A 20,217-nucleotide genomic window follows, 5' to 3' on the forward strand; every position below is an offset into this window, starting at 1 on the left:
AAATTGTAATTTATACTCATTCACACAGGGGTTATAAACACAGAAAGGCAGGACGTGGGGAAGGGGATGACACTGGAGTGTGAGTGTTCAGGGGGAATACAGATATCTTCAGAACCGGGTATCGACTGGGTGAAGTTTCAGGGGACAAGTCACTATGACTCTGCCTATGACTCACTTGTCCTTATCTAAGTTGGTATTGTCTGCCAAGGCTACCTATTTACAAGGTCTATGACTACTCAGGCTGGTAAATTGTCACAAAAACTGCCTGTTTACAATAGCTTATAGCCGATAATGCATTTTCTATGTTAATTTTGATTTTAAGTTCAAGTTTTCCAGAAACATTAAGTAAACATACTTGAGATAATTTGTCTTTTTTTATTATTATTATTTTTTGGCTTTAGAGTCATAGTGGATAATTGTTTCTATAGAGGAAAAATAAGGAATTAATAAGTTAAAACAGCCTTTTTCCTCTATCCATAAATGCTTATTGAAGACACTTGGGGAAGATTGGTTAAGAGTGAGACATAGTGTTTGAATTCAAGGAATTTGTATGCTAATTATGTTACAACTAGACTTTTTTTTATCATTTTGATAATTGTTTTATCAGTGATTGTTTTATTTTCTCTAAGTAGCTTTTCTTTATCAAAGAGGTAAACCGTGTGGGAAGACGTCATGCTCCATAGCTGCTGAGGCTGCAGATCTTAGACATAGTTTACTCAGAAAGATGGCCCTCAAAATCTGCCAGGTTTTATGCAATGTGTATTGTTTTTGTTTGCAAAGTTTACCTTACTCTCTTTTCTTTCTCTTAGATTAATTTGTATCTTAAAATGGAAAAAAAGCCAAATAAAAAAGAACAGCTCACTCTTGTAAACAATGTATTGAAGCTGTCCACAAAGTTGTTAAAGGTAAGTGGGTCTCAACCTGCACACTCTCTACAATGTGAGCTAGTCAGTTCTTAGAAAAACAAAGGGCAGATGAAGTCATGGCTGGACAGGCCAGAGCTGTCAGAAGCTGCCAGGAGCAAGGTAGGAAGAGTGGCTTCCAGTACCATGCTGGACTGTCTAGTCAGAAAGAGAACTTACTTCTTCTGGACGAGGCTGGAAGATCGCTGGCTTATTCTTGAGGATATCCCTTGGGGCTATGGTTTGACTGTGGAAAAGCAGACCTCTGCCTGGCCCATGGAGAGTGTTTTATCTGGGTGTTAGTGCTTAGATCTGCTGAGGAGCCATCAGCATGGCCAAGCTTCATGACATTTGTGTCGTTCCCACATATCCCAGGGCAGGGATGATGCTGGAGGTACAGATGTTCGAGCCTTACACTCTGTGCACCCCGTGACTGGCTCCTGTCATGGTGTCCTCAGCCCTGTTCCCAGAGGCACTAACATCACTAGTGCCACGGGGTCTGAGGAGCTGCTGCTTGTCTCCTCATAGTGCTTGCTTAGGCTTCAGGTCCCTGAGGCTCTGGAGTCTTCAGGACACTGCCTTTCTGCTGAGCCCAAGGCCTTCAGCCTTCTTGTCATTGACCTCTGTAAGTGCTATGCCTGCTAGGTCTTTGTACCAGATATTCATCCATGAAGCCAAAAGGCCAGTCTGTCTCTGTGTGCAGGGCCCAGGCTCTGGCTGCTGGCAGGTCAGTGTTTTTATGCAATATAGATGAAATAAGTTAAGCTTGTTTTTAGTTAAGTCATTAAATTCACGTTTTACTACTTAGAAAAGATATCTGACTAGTGCTGGGCAATACAGATTCTGAACGCTGGCATGCTGGTTTTGGATTAATGGGAAAGAATTCCCAGTCTTACAATCTGGGGTCTAATGGTTAATCATCTCTCTTTTTTTTTTTTTTTTTTTTGAGGGAGAGAGTATAACTACATACACATTCACTGTGTAGGCCAGGGTAGCCTTGAACTCACAGAGACTTCCCTGACTCTGACCCCCAACTGCTAGGATTAAAGGTACTCCTTTTTTAAAAAAAGTATTAATGACTTCTTGCTCCCTTCCACTGTAACAAGGTTAGGCCATGGAAAGGTTGGTGAATACCTCACTGATTTCTTGAAAGTAGCTCTGAGATATTAAGGAAGAGTCATAAGCAGCATCCTCAAAACCTAGCATGAAGTAATGTGAATTGTCGGGAAGCCATGGTTCATTTCAGTTCCTTTGTCCCGTAGGAGCTGGACACACCATTTAGACTCTATGGACTGACCATGAACCCCTTAATCTACAACATCACGAGAGTGGTCATCCTTTCTGCTGTCTCTGGGGTTATAAGTGACCTTCTAGGATTCAACATAAGAGTACGTGTCACGCTGCTCTGTAGCCTTTGTCTTTAATACCGTGTGGCCGTGGAACCAACTCTTGAGGACATGTGGCTTGGTGGTTTATAGGCTTCTCAGCTTTCCTCATTTTATAAAACTAAAAGACCAAACTCTTGATCAAACTAAAAATCCAATTTTGAATTTCATGTCAGTAGCATGGTCTGGGTGAACATGTCACTGTGACCCAGGGAAATATGGGAATGACTGAAAACCTGCAAAACATTAACAGTAGGTGCCACTTTTGATCTGGAAGTATTTCTTTTTTCTCCTTCCATTGTCAGAATTATTTATTTCTTCCCGTGTAAAGGTTCTTCTTATAGAAATAGGTTTGGAAGTTCTGCAGAAAATTAAAAACAGAACTACCATGTGACCCAGCTATTTCACTCTCGGCACACACCCAGAGACCCCCATTCACCACCACAGAGACACCTACACCTCATGTTTATCGCTGCTTCAGTGACTATAGCAAAGAAGTGAGACAAACCTACTTGTCTATCAACAGATGGATGGATAATGAAAATCTGGTCCACATATGAAACACTATTGAGCTTTATAAAAATGAAATTGCAAAATCTGGAGGAAAATGGGTGGATATAGAATATGTAATATTAAGTAAGGTTACACAGTCTCAGTCTCAGAAAGAAAAAATCCTGCATGTTTTCTATCCTGTGTAGATATTAGCCTAATATATATGCATGGATATATACATGGACGTTTGTAAACAGGCAGGCATGTGGATATAGTGTAACACACAGAAAGGAAAACAGAAGGTTGGAGTGAGTGATGGAGGAGAAGAACCTGAAAGGACATCAGGTTCTTCTAGTATTAACTTTGTAATGGGTCTTGTGTGTATATGTGGTGGATAAGTACATAATAGTACAACTTAGGGAACTAGGGAGATAGCTCAACAGTTAAGAGCACTTGTTGCTTTTGCAGGGGACCTGGGTTCAGTTCTTGGTACCCACATGATGGTTCATGGGATCTGACACTCTCTTCTGACTCTGGTCAGGCATGCATGTGGTATACCCGCATACATGTAGGCAAAACACTTAAATAAATACTTACATCAAATAAAAATAAATCTTTAGAAATTAAATAATAGTGAATGTGAAAGTTCAAAACCATAATTGATAATAAAAGTATGGTGTGACACACCACAGCTCAGGATATGCAGAAAGTCAGTGAGAGGTAGACTTTGCTTGCTATGTGATGTTTTTTATTTGCAAGGTTTTTATAATAAATTTTAGATAAAACAGTGGTTTTTTTTAGTTCATAGTCATATGAATATATATCTAAGTCCCACCTTTTTGTCTTATAGCTAACTGTTTTCTTTTGGGGTGATTTTCTTTTTTTTAGCTGTGGAAAATTAAGTCTTGAGCTGAGATGTGTGCCTGGACTCTTCTCTGGCTGTGTCACTGCTTCCCCACTGCGGACAAAGATGGCTCACAGAAACCAGTGACCCCACCGCAGGCTCACATGCATAAGCCTCCTACTCAGCCCAGACTAACGAATGGAGTTTCAGCAAATCCTTTCCCTGGGCACGTGTTAAAAACCTGCACTTTCATGGTTCTCAAGCGACATGAATAATAGCAAACTAAAGCCTGCCTCACAGAGACTTGGGACTGTTTCCTGAGTCAGGACACTTATCTTGGAGCCTTCAGTACTGTGCTAGTTATATTTACTGTAAATAGTCTTTTGGGTAACCATGGTAGATGCCCAAAGCATGAAGCAACTATCTTTTATTGGAAATATGCAAATGCAGTACTTTTCTATTATAGTCTATGGATTGGGGATTTCTCTATCAAAATGAGAGAAACTATTTTAGGTTGAATCCAAATAAAAGAACTTTACTAGAGAATTTCAGTTTCTAGGGTTTTTTTGCAGTGAGAGTGGAGGAATGAAATAACTTTTGAAACAAATTTCTGTTCATTTTTGGAGAAAATCTTAATTTAGGATTTTGAGTTAAGCCTGTAAGTGCAGTTGTTGGTGAGTCACGCATGCTCATGAGATTTCATCATGCCATCAGATGACATGGTCTCTAATGGCTGGCCTACTGTGCAGCAGCATGGATCCAGGCTCTAGTACACTTCGGGTTTAGTGCCTGACAACTGGCCAGACTGTGCTGTGGATGGAGCGTTACTTGTTAGTGACCCATCATGCATGCCTTGGTTAATGGAAACCCTGGCATTTTTGCTCACCAAGTTCCCTGCTTTGGAGAATTTCTTGAGGAAGACCAGAAGCATGAACACCTGAATGGTAAGATTTTGTAGCACTTGGTTATTTCATGTATTACAGTTAATGTGGGATTGGCTTTACATTTTTTTATGTGTATGATTGTTTTGCCTGTGTAAATACTTGTGTACTATGTTTATGTCTGGTGCCTGAGGCCAGAAAAGGGCATTGGATCACCTGACACTGAGGTTACAGACTATTGTGAGCTGCCATGTTGGTGCTGGGAATTGAACTTGGGTCTTCTGCATGTACTCTTAACCTCTGAGCCATCCTTTCAGCCCAGTTTCAGGTAAACTTAACAGACAAAGGCAACTATTATTTGTCAACTTTGCAATCATTTGTTGTTCATTTGCTTTTTAAATATCCAGTCACCCAAAGTGAATAACAGCACAGGCATTTAAACTTATTCTGCTGAAATATTTGTAAGTCTATACTACATAAAAAGATACTTTTGCTGAATATAAGATTTTAGGCTTAAATAAGTAGTTGAATGCAGGGAGTGGTGGTTCCTACCTTTAATCCAAGCTCTAAGGAGGCAGAGTCAGGTGGGTTCTCTTGAGTTGTAGGCAGGCCTCATCTACATAGCAAGCTTCCCAGTCGCCACATAGTCAAACCCTGTCTCAACAACGAAAAGTGGTTCCATTGCTTTCTGGATCTCATTGTTTCTGACTAGAAGTCTTTAATTTTTGTCCCTCTCAAATGAATCTGATGTTTAATTTCGACTACTTTTAAGATTTTCAGCTTTACCACTGAATTTGTGTAACTGAATTATTTGTGTTGATGTATTTTCTTCATATTATTTGTTTTGTGGTTTGTTGAACTTTAAGGAATCTGTGGTTTATTGTTTTTGTATTTTTTTTCCTTTTTTTCGAGACAGGGTTTCTCTGTGTAGCCCTGGCTGTCCTGGAACTCACTCTGTAGACCAGGCTGGCCTTGCACTCAGAAATCCGCCTGCCTCTGCCTCCCTCTGCTGGGGTTAAAGACATGTGCCACCACTGCCCGGCTTTTGTATCATTTTATAGGTCATATTTTCACATGATCAAATTATGAAACATTTTTGGCATTAAACACATCTTTTCTACATTCCACTCTGACCTGTCTCCTTTTGGGTCTCAAATCCACGTGTGTATTCAGTTACTTGAAGCTTCCCTTAGCTGACCAATGTTTATGGTTTTTCAGAATTTTTAATACTTCTTTTTGTGGTACCTCCAAGTTTTCTATCCTGTTCTGCACTAATTTGGTAATGTCATCCAGTGTAGTATTGTTTAACTTTTGAGAGAAGTTACACTGTGTGACTGAGGTTGGTCTCCAATTCCCGACCCCTTCCATCTGTCAGATTACAGACATGTTCGATTGTGTCTGCTCCAGCCAAGATATTTTCCATCTGTAAAAGTTTGATTTTTGGTCTTAGAAATTCCACATGTCTACTTAAAATATTTATCCTACATAATAAATATGTTTACATATTTATATTTGCTGTCTATGTCATTGGGCCATTTGTTTTTATTGTGTTGTTTCTTCATTTAAGACATGTTTCTGTTTTACATGCCTGGTAACTTTTTATTGGCTGTGAATTTTACAGTGTTGGAGAATAGGGTATTGTAGTATGCGTGTATTTTTTTCTTTAATATTATTGAGCTTTATTTTGAAGTGCAATTACTTGGAGACAGTTCGGGCATTTCAAGGATTACTTTTAAGCTTGGTAGGTGTGCCAGGAACAGCTGGACTTAGGATAACTTTGCTGCTAAAGTAACATCTTTCTATGCATTGTGCTTGGTCTGTGATGAGGTTGTCCTGCATTGGTAGTGTGATTGCAGGCCTGTGTTAGCTTTATCACTAATTTCTTCTTCCTGATTCTTTTGGAGGTTCATTGTGGTTGGGTATCATGTGCTTGTGCTACCAGTACCCAGCTAAACCTGCTTTGTCTGGTTTCCTTTTTACACTGTTGCTACCTGTAGGCAGTCTTGGGGGCTCTCCTTGTTTAATTCTATTCTCTGTGTTACCCTTAACCAGAATCTAACATCTGCTTCTAATTATTTTTAGTTTTAATAAGTTTCTAATTATTTTCCTGACCTTAAAATGGTTTAGACCTTAGGTAGCTGCTCAGGTAAAGGTTCAGAGTCTAATCTAGTTCAACACTGTAGTGGTGTGAATGAGATGTAATCCTTAGCTTTGGACCTTTGAATACTTGTTCCCAGTAGGTGGTGCTGTCTGGAGAGGCTTAGGAGGGAAGGCCTTTCTTGTGGTCACCTCCCAGGCTCTTTTGTCAGGGCTGCAGTTCTCTTCAATTTGACCTCCTCGACATTACTTCTCGCTGCCTTCCACGCCATCCCAAACTTTACCAAGTTTTTGCTCTTGGTAGGTATTTTCAAGTATTTCTTCTGCCTCAAATGTGTATTTTTACCTCTTACTGGATAGCTACTAAATAGCTCTCAGCTTTCAGTTCTTGGTAAGGTTCTCTATTGTAACCCTAGTTAATTATATCACTGTAGTAATTTCCTTCATGTGTATCATAATCTTTTCCTGACTTGTGTCTCCTTCCTATTAGACTGTAAGCCCCTTGAAAGCAGCAACTTTCTTCTTTACTGTTCAGAATGCAGAACAGTGCTGGATTCTCCTAACAGATGCTTAGCATATGGACACTGGATGAATAATAGTCCTCCTGTTTGTCATTCTTGTGCAGAGACCAATGTTCCATTTATCCCTGTGTAATACTTAGTTACTTAAGCTTCAATTCCTTAAAAGGGCTAAGACTTTGGTAGTTAGTATTTATTACATTATTGAGAAAACCAAGATGCAAAAATAGAATTAGGCTAATTGGGGGTAGTAATAAGTATGAAAGAATAAGAAAATTATCCATTGACTTGTTTTTTAAAATGTTTTCCTGGAAAAATCATCCCTCCTAAAATAGCTATGGATGTATACGCCATAAACCTAGACGTGTTAAGTTATGGTCACAAACACTATTTTAAGCTAAACAATGAAAAGTCAGATAACCATGTGCTTGTCTAACTGGAATATAGTTTTCTCTCAGCAAGAAAGATTCTAAATAACTGGGTCTTGCCATGTGTCAGTTTATGGATTTAAACATTTTGTTCAATGGTGCTATGTAAAGCAAATCGACCTTATTTTAAATTCAACTGAATTTAAAAAATTTAAACATTTAAAAAATGTTTTGAAAAATTTTAGATGTATATATTCTTAATAGGCTATATAGGCCTTTTTCTCACACAGGGTGATTTGGAGTTATCTGAGAACTCATTTATTACATACATGGACCAGTCTAGTAATTTATCTTCTGTTTCTTGCAGTCACTGGTGCCTGTACTGAGCCATGAGATTTGAGCACAAACATACAGTGTTTCCTGCATGATGCTCCAATAAGGTAGTACTCAGGTTAACTAGTAGTTGTCCTTAGGACAAAGTAAGTTTCTTGGTTTGTGAATTTTGGCATTCTTTTTTACTTTAATGTACAGAGTATAAAATGGGCATATATCTATAGGATTGTGAAAGCAGAGTTTAAATCTAAACTAAAGCATTTGGCTTTGTCCATATTTTAGACTGAAATTTAGACTTTTCTACTAGATCAAATTCTTCATAAGCATTCATATACTCCCTCATACTTAATGTTGCTTGTGCACTTTCTTGTATCGATATGGTAGAATGACTTAAGAGCCTATCAAGTCTGTAGATGTGCCAGATGAATTCAGCTAACTACAGGTGATAGCCTTCCCAAAATGGTAGCATACTGATTGCCAGCAGAAGCAGAAAGTTATCCAAACAAATGTATCTGCTGATGTTTAGAAAGCTGACAGCTTTTACATGTGGGGCACGCCAAGACACAGGTATTGTGATGTAGTTTCACTCCACAGTGGACTGCTGTGTCTTGTCAGTCAATGCAGGTGTTCTTTGGTTCTGAGAGTACAGGGTAGGCTAAGCTCCAATCTGTATCTTTGCAGAAGTCACTACACAGAGCCTTAAGAAGTTAATGTGAGAAATGGACACATAAAACATGGAACTCCATTTGTCTGGATGTTTACAAAGCATTTGGCTTTCTATTTCTACACACGAGTAGTATCTTGACTATTACTTTGGTTTTCTAAATCTGTGTGAAAGTACATCCAGGATGCATGAAGGACATCTTGATGGACTTGACTCTACTGTGTGAGTTCTGGGGATGGAAGGGTTGGTGAAAGGTTCTTACTTGCTGAACTATCTTGCTACCCCAGTTTCCTTTCATTAAGTGAAAATATTCACATGTCAAAACAAGAAGCTAAATGCTTTCTGGGTCCAAGACCAGATCTAGAGGTTGACCTTGTTCAGAACTGCTCAGCTATAAGGATGCTATAACTATCAGAAGACAGTCCTGCCTGGGTGACTACTAACTGTGTGTCCACAGAACTGCTTAGCTCCTACTTTCAGCAGCTTTTGCTTTGACACATTTCCATTGTGGGCCTGGAAATGGGACTAGACTTTTATTTTTAGTGTGAATTCATGCAATTATAGGATTTTTTTCTTCTGAAGAATATTAATTAACCTGAGTTTTGAAGTAGGATTTAAGCAGTTTATATGCTAAGTGAAATAAAGTCAAGTCTACACACTTAATTTTAAAACTAAAATAAAATGGTTTTAAATATTGTGAATTGCCATGGAACGCTGTGATCTTGTTGGTCTATTATAAATGTGTAGTAACTGAATTCCAGTGAGATACAATATCTTTTCTTCCCTGGTAGTAGAGAAAAGGGATATTAAAAAATAGCATTATAGAAAATGGTATACAACTCAAGGCTTTTATCCATATGTGAGATTAAGTGCTGGCAAAGAGTCATTACTTTGTCTTTTTGATTGTAAGTTTTTGATGACTCAGATCATGATGGGACTAGGTTCCACAAATAGCAATTTTAAATGATGTTAAAAAAATGACAGTTAAAAAAAAAGCAAGACCAACTTTTTTTTTCTTTTTTAATATCTATATAAAAAATAACGAGCGATTTACAGATCTTTCTCTAATCAGAGCCTCAAGTGTATATATATATATATATATAAAGGTACTGTACATATATAAACATTTACAACCAGTACATCCGTATTTTGCTCAGCATTCCAAGGCCACATTGCTAAGTCAGTATATAATCAGTACAGCGACATGTTACTTAGGAAGAGCCACATCATATTGACAATATGACATCAAAGTTATGTCACAGTTAACAATAAAAATAGGCTTTGTATCACTAATTGTGGACTATAGGGAAAATAAATCATTTCTGTGGTACTAAATTCTTAGCATTTATCAAGCCTCCTAATTTGCGTATTCAAGTAGTTTTGAGATGGGTTAAATACAGTTCTGGGTGGGAGCATGTGCCATAACAGGGACCAGTACAGTTGTCACAGTGGAATTTGTCAGACTCACAAGGTAACAGAATGAGTGTTCAAATACTCCATAAATAGACAGTTTTGGTCTGAGAAATGTCTGTATTTATAGATGTTTCTGAATGCTGCTTCAGGGAACTAATGTCTTGATCTAGTATATGAGTTCAAGAATTGTCTCCAGCTTTCAGCAAACATTTTTATTAGACTTTAAAAGGAACTCTGAAAGCTTTGTTTTTAAATAATTAGCTAAAAATTAAAGTTCCAACACACACACAATCTATACCATATTAATCCCGACTTGCTGAGGAAGCCCAAGACAGGCTCTGCTTCTAAATCCCTAATGCTCGTGTGTCTGCTCCTAGATGAACTCCTCTATGCTACAGAAGCTGGTGCTTTGTCTGGCAGTGGACTGCAGAACTGGCTACATGATTAAGTCCCTCACAAAAATCTACATAATATTTTGGGTCTTCAACTATATATTAAAGACTAATGATTAATAATCACAATATCCAGGTGTAGTAGTTTTTCTTTAAAGAGAAACAAGTGGTACTTCTACATGCTTCTTGTACTTCCCTCAAGACTACAGGTGATCTGAGACACTGTCACTACATAAGGGATAGCTAACATGGCAGGAGCTTGTTAATTCTGTCGCTTAGAGTATGTTCTCATTTTGAACATTCAATTGTGAGGAAGGAATATCTTTAACAGTTAAACACATTACTTAGCAGTAAAAAAGCATCTATAATATTTGACCTTTTCTGTAATGTGATGTTTGTGAATTGCATTTTTAAACTAGGATGGTAAGAAGCTGTGAGAAGAGGCAAGTGCCCATTTTAATGATGAGCTAACAATTTCTTTCTCTGCAAGGACTCAAGTATTTCTCTCTGTAAACATGCAACATGCTATTGAAAACATCTTCAAGCCAAACCGAACTGTTTGATGACTGGACTATCAGAATGGGAAGGATAAAACAGACATGATACAGTAGATAACTTGGCACAAACACAAAGTGAGTTGTGACCACACTGCTAAGATCATGTCATTGCTGAGCAAGCGGCCTGAGCAGGGCATGGCAGGTGAGCCCTTGGATGCAGCTCCTTCCTGAGCATGAGGAAGGGCAGCCAGCCAGGGCCAGGTGGGTCTTAGCTTAGAAGCCCTTCATGCAGCCTGGCTACCTGGTATAGAATTTCGGGGGGGTAAACCACACCTCTCCCCCTTAAGAATGCTGTGTTTTAGTACAAGATTACGACTTAATTTTCTTTGTTTTATATAAAAGGTCACAGCTGTTTGTCAGCCATGCCAGTAGTGCCTGTGACTTTATTTGCACGTGGCACCCTCCAGGGTCCTGGAGTGATGGGTGCTTTCTTGACTGGAGAGCTACATTCAGGTGTGCCCCCTGCACGTTCCTTGCATCTGTCAGTGATCTCTGATTCTTTGCCTTTGCGATCTTCTGCTTTACTTAATGCCATCTTCTCTTCAGGTTCCTGCTTGAGCTGCTCTGCTGAGACCTTCGAGTTTTCTCCTGTTTTGTCTCTACTTGTTTCTCCTGCTGATGGCTTCTTTCCTTTTTCCTTTTCAGACACTACCCTACTAGCAGTGTTGCTCGTCTTTTTGGATGGGGGAGATGTTCCATCAACTCTACTGCTCTTTTTCTCTGGAGACCTTGTTCTGTTTTTTCCCAGCTGACTCTGCTTCAGATCTTTCCTGCTGACTCCTGACTTTTCTTTCCCATCTGGGAGCTGTTCAGTGCTGTCAGTAGAGTGGCCTGCTGCTCTTCGGCCCCCAGCCTCTGATAATTTGCCTTCAGTGTTTGACAGGCTGTTGCCTCCAATCTTTTGCTGCTTCTTGGGGCTAGAAGACCGTCCTCTGTCTTTTCTACAGGGATCTTGTCCAGAGCCCGCCTTAATGGTGAGCTGACCTTTATTTTCTCCTTTCCTAGGGCTGAGTGACCGATCTCTAGATTTTCCTTTGGGGTCAATTTTTAGGGGCCTGGGAATTTTTTCCAAATGTTCCTCTGAAAGTCGACTAACTGACTTTTTGGGACTAGCAGATCTACCTCTTCGTGTAACACCATTCTCTCCTTTTAGTAGATTCTTCTCACCATGCCCAGAACTTCTGGGTGGATCCTTCTTACTCACATTTTTCTGGACAGACTGATACTTCATCTCAGGCTGGATTCCATTTAAAGTGCTTTTCTTTTCTTGTACAATGTCCTTTAATTCTTCAGCCTTTTCACATATCTGAACTCTAATCAGAGAGTCTTCAGTTACTGGCACATGAGACTCTTCAAATGTGGAAGCAGAATGTGAAGATGGGAGAAGTGGTGGCTGTTCATCATAAATGACATTGGAAGATGAAGGACTACTAGTATCCCAATCACCTAAAAAGTGATTGAGCAGAACATTGTTACACTCAAGGATTATAAGTAGGAACAGTGAGTTTTGAACTGACAGCCATTTGAATGTTACTGGTTGCATAGCCCAAGGAGTATGTTACATAGCTTATTCATGTTTACATTGCTCTCTGTAAAGGCAGATGCTTATAGATATCTGCTCATGTATGGAAGGGAGATTTGTGGTATAATAATTTTTCACCTAGGTACTATAAGACATATATACGATCTGTAGATTCTCTATGTTCATTTAGCCAAATGAGATACAAATAATCAAAGTGGACCAAAGTGTCTGGTCCAATATGCTTACTAATTAAGCTATTATTACTGCTTAACTTAAGGATATGCCAAAATCACTAGTGAAAAACATCAGACTGTGGTAACCAAAATGAAGTTTATGGGCACTTTCTTGTTAGGCTGTCAAATTAATGTCAAAAGGAGATTGAAAAAGTGCAGAAGACAGAAACAGATGTACTTAATAGCATCATTTTAATTAAAAAGAAAATGAAAGAAGTGATTTAAAAGACATGCAAATTTACCAAGTCTTTTTAAGGAAAGACCAAGAAAAGCCCTGAAAGCCTTAATGTTGCTCAGGTTTCACGTAGGAGCACAAACCGGAAGGAGCCAAACCTGAAGAAGGAAGAGAAAAAGCCTAGGACTATGTGAAAACAAACCAGTACAGTTAGCACAGATGTCCCTGGGAATGTGCTGTATGAGCAGATGGTGGAAGATAACACAGCCAGAGGATCACAGCTGGAAGGGACTGTAGGAGGTTATGTCTATGCTTACCCTGCAAAAGCTCTAATGAGGAGTTGGGCAGGGGAGACACACATTAACTGGGCATGGTGCTGCCTTTATTTCTAGGATCATACATTCTCAAAGTGATTTTTAAAAACACTGAGACAGTTCAAAAATACATAATGAAGCCAAGGGCATTCACAATCAGTGCAGTACAGACATATTATCTTAGGTTTACCTTCCTGTTCCCAGAGAGTGTGGCTATAGGAACTTATTTTGCTAAGTGACTAGAAAATCCTAAAGTTCTTTGGCATTTATTCATTAAGTGAGACAACGAATATCAAGGACTCAGAATATCTTACTTTGAGAAAGTAAGACTTTTTTTTCTTTCAATGTGTAACTAGCCAAGGAGGGGATAAAGCTAGGATATTCTGAAGAAATTTGAATTGTTTGCCTCTACTGTTATTACAGGCATGTTTCTCTACAGAATGCACTGTGTGATTTTAGATGAAATAAATACAAAATATATTCTATTCCAACAAATATACTGCTGTTTGGAAACATCATTTGCAGTACAGGAACTCTCTTTGGGGGCTCTGGTGTCCACTTCTGAATTAGCCAGCAATATGTCTGTCACCTTCAAAGGGGCATTCCCTTCCCTTCTGCCACCTCCTTTGCCAGCATGAGTGTTTAGCTATTTTGCTTACCATGGTCAGGTATCAAGCCAGTTCCTGGCCTCAAAAGGAGGAGGACTTTATTTCCACCAGCCTGAATGAGCTCAATTGCTCGAGTATGTGTGATGCCTTGTGTCGGTTCCCCATTAATTTCAACGATCTGGTCACCAACCTGGACAGGGAACATGGACAACTGTATGAAGTGGCACCAATCTTCATTTCCACATTGTCAACAGAGCTAAGTCATTCTCACTTGTGAAGTCCTTAACATAGACAGTGTGCTATCTTGGTGACAGCTGATGGGGAGACAATGCATGATTTTACTTACTTGATAAAAATTCTGCACAAGAGAGTTTTATGTGGCTACCAGTGAGTTTTAAGCATTTGAAATCAAGCATTACATTCAGGTTTTACCACATCTGTGAGGCCCCGAGTCTGATCCCTAGTATTGTAAAATAAATAAATAACAAACCTAGTTTTCTACCAAAAGTTAGACCCTAGAAAAGGTGACATTTCTGTATAACCCTAAGTAACATTGCAGAGTGGCACCTAAATAAGAATCTGTAAAGGGTGCTTTCAAACATGAGCTAATCTTGACTTGGTTTTCTAAAGCTGGGGCAGATGGTTGCTCATCACTGAAGCTTTCCTAAGACACTGGCCATTCTTCGTATTGCCAGCATATCCTATACATGAGTGAGGCTTTAGCTAAATGATATATATTTTAGAGATTAAAATGTAATGAAGTTAAGAATTGAGAATACATTAATATGAACACTTATTTAAACCAATTACTGGATTGTTTATAGTAACAAATATAAAACCATTTTCCTGGGAAACAGAAACTAGGGCTCAGACTAAAATACCACAGCACTGTTGTTGTTTACCAGAAGTGTCTACTTTAAAGGGAAATAAAACCAACCACAGATAAGTGCTCATTGGAATTACTGTTGGAAACAATCTTGTACATCAGATGTTTTAAAAGTGAGCTCCCATCTTGTAGGCATCCTCTGTCTCCCTGCCACATGGCACTGCTTCCTGTCTCAGGACTAGAGTTCTCCACCAGCTAGACTGCCTTGACCTGGGATTTCACAGCCCTAGAGGTGCAAGAATTACATTTCTTCTCTGTAGATTTCCCAGTATCAGGTATTCAGAAATGGTAACAAACAGACAAAAACAATAATGTAAAATGAAAAAAGCTTAAACAAGCAGGGTAAGACAATCAAGATTACAGGACAGAAAACAGTAAGAAAAACAATTAACAAAATCCTTATTAGTAAGCAATAAAAAGAATCATTTTCCTGAGGAAGTATGAATAACAAAGCAGGAAAGTAGTTCCGACAATAAATGAAAATCAGTGTGAGCACACTGGTTCATCTCAGGAGAGAGGTCACAGTTTCAGTCACGTTTTTTCTCCTAAGCCACAAACCTGTATATTTTAATGTAAATAAAATATAAATAAAACATAATTGAACAGGCTCGCCACCAGGTGTCATTTTTAACTTTCAAATAAAATAGGAAGGAAAGGGAAGTGGAGGTTTAGGTTTCTGTTAGGCCAGTAATCCTGTGTTCTGTCCAGGCTGTGTAAAAACCAAAGGGAAACACTCCTCTGGGAAGAGGCAGGTTAACATTTTTGCTGAGATTTTTAGTTACTATAAAAATGTTAATAAAACGGTAAAAATATGTTTGAAAAGTTGAACATTCAACCCCATTTTTGTATTACTGAAAAATGAGGGAGAAAGGAAAGAAGAGAAATGAAAGCCAGACAAAAGGAGTTAAGAAAAAGACATGCGGCCTGGAGAGATGGCTCAGCAGTTAAGAGCACAGACTTGTTCTTCCAGGAGGTCCTTGAGTTCAATTCCCAGCAACCACATGGCAGCTCACAACTGTCTGTAACTCTAAGATTTGACACCCTCACACTCAGACATACATGAAGGCAAAACACCAATGCACATGAAATAAAAATAAATGAATAGATTATTTAAAAAAAGAAACAACAAAAATATTTTTTAAAAAAGAAAGAAGAAAAGACATGTGGGCTAGAGAGATGGCTCACTCGTTAAAGGCTAGGCTCACAACCAAAAATATAAGAAAAAGACGTGTATCTGTAGACTCAGATAATTAGGTAGTCAGTTGAGGCCAGCCTTAGCAAAAACAGTGAGGTTTTCCCTTAAAACTTAGGAGAAGAAAACAAGAAGCGGAAAGAATGGTTCTTGTTTCTTTCTTTTATTGGCTATTTTCTTTATTTACATTTCAAATGCTATCTTCTCAGATTACCTCCTTACCCCCAGGAAACCCCCTATCCCATCCCTCCTTCCCCTGCTTCTAAGAGGGTTTTCCCACACACACCCACTCACTCCCGAAACCCCCCTCCCCCACCCCCCCTTCATTCCTCTACACTGGGGCATCGAGCCTTCACAGGACCAAGGGCCTCTCCTCCCATTGATGCCTGACAAGGCCATTCTATGCTACATATGCGGCTGGATCTTGTTTCTTTAAAAAAACAAAAACAAAAACAAAAAACAAAAAAACCATGTAGTTGCGTCTGGAGAGAGGTACTACTCTATGGTAGTGCATGCAGGTTCCTAGCACACAGCTAGGAACACAGTCCCAAAGGATCTGCTGCCCTCTTCTGGCCTCTGAGGGTACTGAATGTCTGTGGTGCACAGACATAGTTGAAGGCAAAACACCCATACACATAAAATATTAAATCGATATAAAGTCTTCTAAAGGAGTCTTAAAAATATGTCCAACATGTAGATTACATCTTAAAACATGTTAAGAAATGATATACCTCCAAAGGAACTCCAACCCAAATGATCTCTTCTAGGAGCTGGGCCTCCCTGGGCCTCAGTTTTAAGTCAGTGTAGACACTGTCACTTTTCTCACAGACTAACAGCAGTATAGCTGGAGACAGACCCTGAGTGTCTGGCTCTGACTTCCTGCTCACGGTACTGGGGATGGAGACCTCAGGTATGCTAAGCACATGCTGAAATATCCCTCAGGACTTGGTCCAGCTTCAGACCCAGGAGGTTTACAGATCCTCTGCTGACACACAGTACTTTCTCAGCCATAAGCTAACATTTTTTTTCTTTTTCTTTTTTTTTTGGTTTTTTGAGACAGGGTCTCTCTGTGTAGCCCTGGCTGTCCTGGAACTCACTCTGTAGACCAGGCTGGCCTCGAACTCAGAAATCCACCTGCCTCTGCCGTCCAATTGCTGGGATTAAAGGCGTGTGCCACCACCGCCCAGCGGGAATGCTAACATTTTCTTGATTTCTGAATTATACACTGTTGCTGTTCCCCTGGCCTTGTCCACCTAGTAATAATAAGTAAGAGCTGAGAGGAATTCTTAATTTTCTAAACATTTAAATATTTAAGAGCTGGTGAAATGACTCAGTGGGTAAAGGTATTTGCAGCCAATGCTGACAGACTAAGGGATGGAAAGCAAGCCCCAGTTCTCACAAGTTGTCCTCTGACATGCACCTTGGCAAGCATGCCCTCACACATGTATGTCCACATACTAACTAGTTCTAAAAATTCATTGTCTAGATTATCCATCCTTTTGCCCTCTTGGCATCTATAAACATATACAAAGTACTAATCTTAATTTTAAAAATCCCACCCAAAGCATCCCTTAGAAAAACATGTGTGACTATTCAAGGCACTGGATGAAGTCCTGAAGATACTGGATTTTAATGTTACAGAGTACAAACTTGAGTTGCTAATCTGAGACCAGCAAAGGAGGAGGGAGGCAAGAGAGGTAGAGGCCCTCCTCCTTGGGTGTCACTTAGAGAATAAGAGAAGACATCTCTGAAAGCTGGCATGTTCTTACTAGACAGATCCAAACCTAATGTGATAGTCTACCTACTTCTGTTTTCAAAATCTAGAGTTTGTTTTTGAAATGAAATAGTCTGAGTCATGGGATTTGAGCTGCTGATGCACTGTAGAACTACGGATTACCTGCTTGGCCTTGTGTATGATGGAATCAGTAGATCTCAGGACTCTTATTTGGAACCAACATTTTTAAAATGAAGAAGTGTGAAATACCTCAGTAGAGGAGAATGAGGAGGAAGGAGAGGACCAAGAAAACTTTAAAGGATGGCACACTGGACTTAAACCGAGGCTCAGAAAGAAGCTGCTTAAGGCTCTATAGCTACAAGATGGTAGGAAAAGGATTATCCCACACCCCCATTCCATGCAAGAGTGACCTCCAGCTCTCTTCTCCAGCACCTGCACACTGATAACCACTCTCTTTCATCACCTCAGTTCCCTCCACTTAAGGTACTCCTGTACACACCTTAAATAACTACAGGCTTACCCCCAGAAGTCCCTGTTGTGTGGACTGCCTTTACTTCATTTCCCTCCACTGCTAATTCTTCAGCTTGCAGAGCTTCCCCGGCAGGAACTGCACTCACCTCTGAGCCCCGTCATCAGTCACTCTCTAACCTGTGCCTGCTCATTCTGAGGAGGGATGGTACTGCCCTTTCCCCAGTTCCCCTGACAACAGGCATAAAGCCTTGGTTAAGGCAAACACTCAGAACTGGTTTTGAAATGAATGATCAGTATGAAGCAGTCACAAAGCTGCAGTCGCCAAGAAGCTATTTGTATTTCTAAAACTAGGTCTACTCATGTGGCCCATGCTAGCCTCAAACTTGCTCTGGTAGCTGAGGATGACCTTGAACTTGTGACCTTCCTGTCTTTACTTCCCAAGTATGGAAATTACAGCAATGCACCACCACACAGTCTTTCTGTGCTGCCAAGGATTGAACCCAATGCTTGGTTATACTATGCAAACACACTACTGACTAAGTTACACTCCAGCCCCCCTTTCCCAAGGCTTTTCTGATTATTAGACCTAAGAATAATTTGTCTTACTATTTACTCAGTTTAAAAGGTTCTTTTGCCCTGGTGCCAACTGAAAATAGAAGAAACCCAAAGTTCTCTTGGGTGGTAAGAGGGCTAGAACTTAAAATCTTTAGTGATTACTTAACTATCGAATTAACTGATTTTTAAAAACTGAGATCAACAATTGCTTTTTACATATGATTTGTCTTTAATATCCAGAGAAGGAGAAAGGTGGAGATCTATAAGCCATTTAGTCTCTAGTGCCCTGCACAATGCTAGTGTTGCAAGGTTGAGAAAGTCTGTGAACTCTGGTCTTTCTAATAACTTTAACAGTTGGCAGAGCCAGACTTTTCTGCCTCTGTAGGGATCTAAGTGGAAAAACTCTGGGCTTATGTTTTAGAAGAAACTGTAGAGTCTTTTTATCCTGCTGTCTTCAGTCCTTTTAATAAGATGGAAGTGATTTGATTTAATAATACACCTACCCTGTCCTGACTACTCTTCTGACACACAGAGGAGCTTCGAGGCTCTGACACCCTGGCTGGCTGGGAAAGCACAATGGCAGCATGTGGCTGCAGAAACCCATTTCCTGTGTAGGAGGGTTTGGCATTCCCACTAAAGCAATTACTTCTAGAACTTTCCAGTCTAGAGCCAAAAGCAAAGGTTCCAAACAAAAGTCAACTCACGTGAATTCTGCCGTCTTTGATGGCAGGCCCATCCTCAGCAAGGCGAAGGATGAACAGCCCCATGTTGTACTCCTTCCCTCCTCGGAGGCTGAACCCGAAGCCTCGAGGGCCTCTCTCCAGCTCCACAGGGTAACACCCAAGGCTCTGGGGGAGGAAGCATGACAAGAGCGTTCTCATGCACTGCTTCTGCTGTGTCTTGAAGAGAGTCTGCTTTTATAGCTGAGAGAAATAGTGTATACTCTTGATACAGTTCTAAGTGGTAAGAAAGAAATGCTAGTTGGGGCTGCTACTTAATTTTTATAATTTCAAATGTATTCATTTGAAGACTATGCCTTCTTCTAGTGGGTCAGTGTTCAACAGAACAATTAAGAGAAGAGAATTTTTTAAAGTACCCACTTTATGGAGATTTTTTTACAATTTTTCCTGAAAAACAAGCAAGCAAAAGCCTTTTAATTAGCTACAATACTATGTACTAGTACAGACTTAACCTAGGCCCCCGATTTCTCTGTTTGTATGGTATAATGAATGCCAACCACATTACCAGTTCTATAAAAATTAGTAAATTTGGAAGCAAATGTATTGGAACAGATTTGCGGTAAAAACACTGATGTCAGTGATACAGCAGCCCCAAACATCAGCAGCAGGGTGTCTGTTTACCTGATTGTGCCGACTGCCCACAACTGAAATCACTGCAGTGTCAGGCTGGGCAAGGTGCTTGTGGTCAGACCAGGAATGTCTGTAAGAATTGCAGATATCTTTCCCAAGTTCACCTTCTAGGGCACTTCTGTGAGAGAAACCAAGTTATGTTTTGCACTGAGAAAATGAGAAACAGTCTAAAAAGAAAAGAAATCTATCAACTTCTCTCAGAGCTGAGCCTTACCATCCTCTATCCTGACAAGCTGCTGTAAACAGACTATCTCTAGAACCCAAATTGCTAGAAAGAAAAGTACTCCCTCCCTCCAGGGTAGGCTAAAGA

The 20,217-nt window shown here is 39.8% G+C and overlaps 2 protein-coding genes and 1 long non-coding RNA gene across 11 annotated transcripts in view; 2 read left to right on the top strand and 1 right to left on the bottom strand.

The window, feature by feature from the left end:
• Positions 1–4,169, top strand: part of Phtf1 (putative homeodomain transcription factor 1) — a 37,028-nt gene extending 32,859 nt beyond the window's left edge. For 6 of the 7 annotated variants that reach the window (XM_028755623.1, XM_028755627.1, XM_028755622.1 and 3 more), the window contains 3 exons: positions 810–905; positions 2,165–2,290; positions 3,668–4,169. In XM_028755623.1, the coding sequence (XP_028611456.1) occupies positions 810–905; positions 2,165–2,290; positions 3,668–3,688 (243 nt within the window). In that variant the 3' untranslated portion in view covers positions 3,689–4,169. The remainder of the gene's footprint in view (positions 1–809; positions 906–2,164; positions 2,291–3,667) is intronic. The other variant, XM_028755628.1, reaches the window with a different exon arrangement.
• Positions 4,170–4,273: 104 nt separating this feature from the next.
• On the top strand, positions 4,274–8,599 carry LOC114611019. The gene is made up of 3 exons (XR_003709781.1): positions 4,274–4,567; positions 7,855–7,927; positions 8,502–8,599. It is a non-coding gene; the product is annotated as an uncharacterized LOC114611019 (long non-coding RNA).
• A 1,395-nt stretch (positions 8,600–9,994) lies between these two features.
• The window catches only part of Magi3 (membrane associated guanylate kinase, WW and PDZ domain containing 3), a 226,531-nt gene continuing 216,308 nt past the window's right edge, over positions 9,995–20,217 (bottom strand). For 2 of the 3 annotated variants that reach the window (XM_028755657.1, XM_028755658.1), the window contains 4 exons: positions 19,899–20,025; positions 19,242–19,385; positions 13,750–13,888; positions 9,995–12,292 (listed from right to left, as the gene is read on the bottom strand). In XM_028755657.1, the coding sequence (XP_028611490.1) occupies positions 11,190–12,292; positions 13,750–13,888; positions 19,242–19,385; positions 19,899–20,025 (1,513 nt within the window). In that variant the 3' untranslated portion in view covers positions 9,995–11,189. Of the gene's footprint in view, positions 12,293–12,843; positions 12,935–13,749; positions 13,889–19,241; positions 19,386–19,898; positions 20,026–20,217 lie in introns of all 3 variants that reach the window. The other variant, XM_028755659.1, reaches the window with a different exon arrangement.

This window comes from Grammomys surdaster, unplaced genomic scaffold, assembly GCF_004785775.1.
Source record: "Grammomys surdaster isolate TR1022 unplaced genomic scaffold, NIH_TR_1.0 126071, whole genome shotgun sequence".
NCBI classification, from domain to species: Eukaryota; Metazoa; Chordata; class Mammalia; order Rodentia; family Muridae; genus Grammomys; species Grammomys surdaster.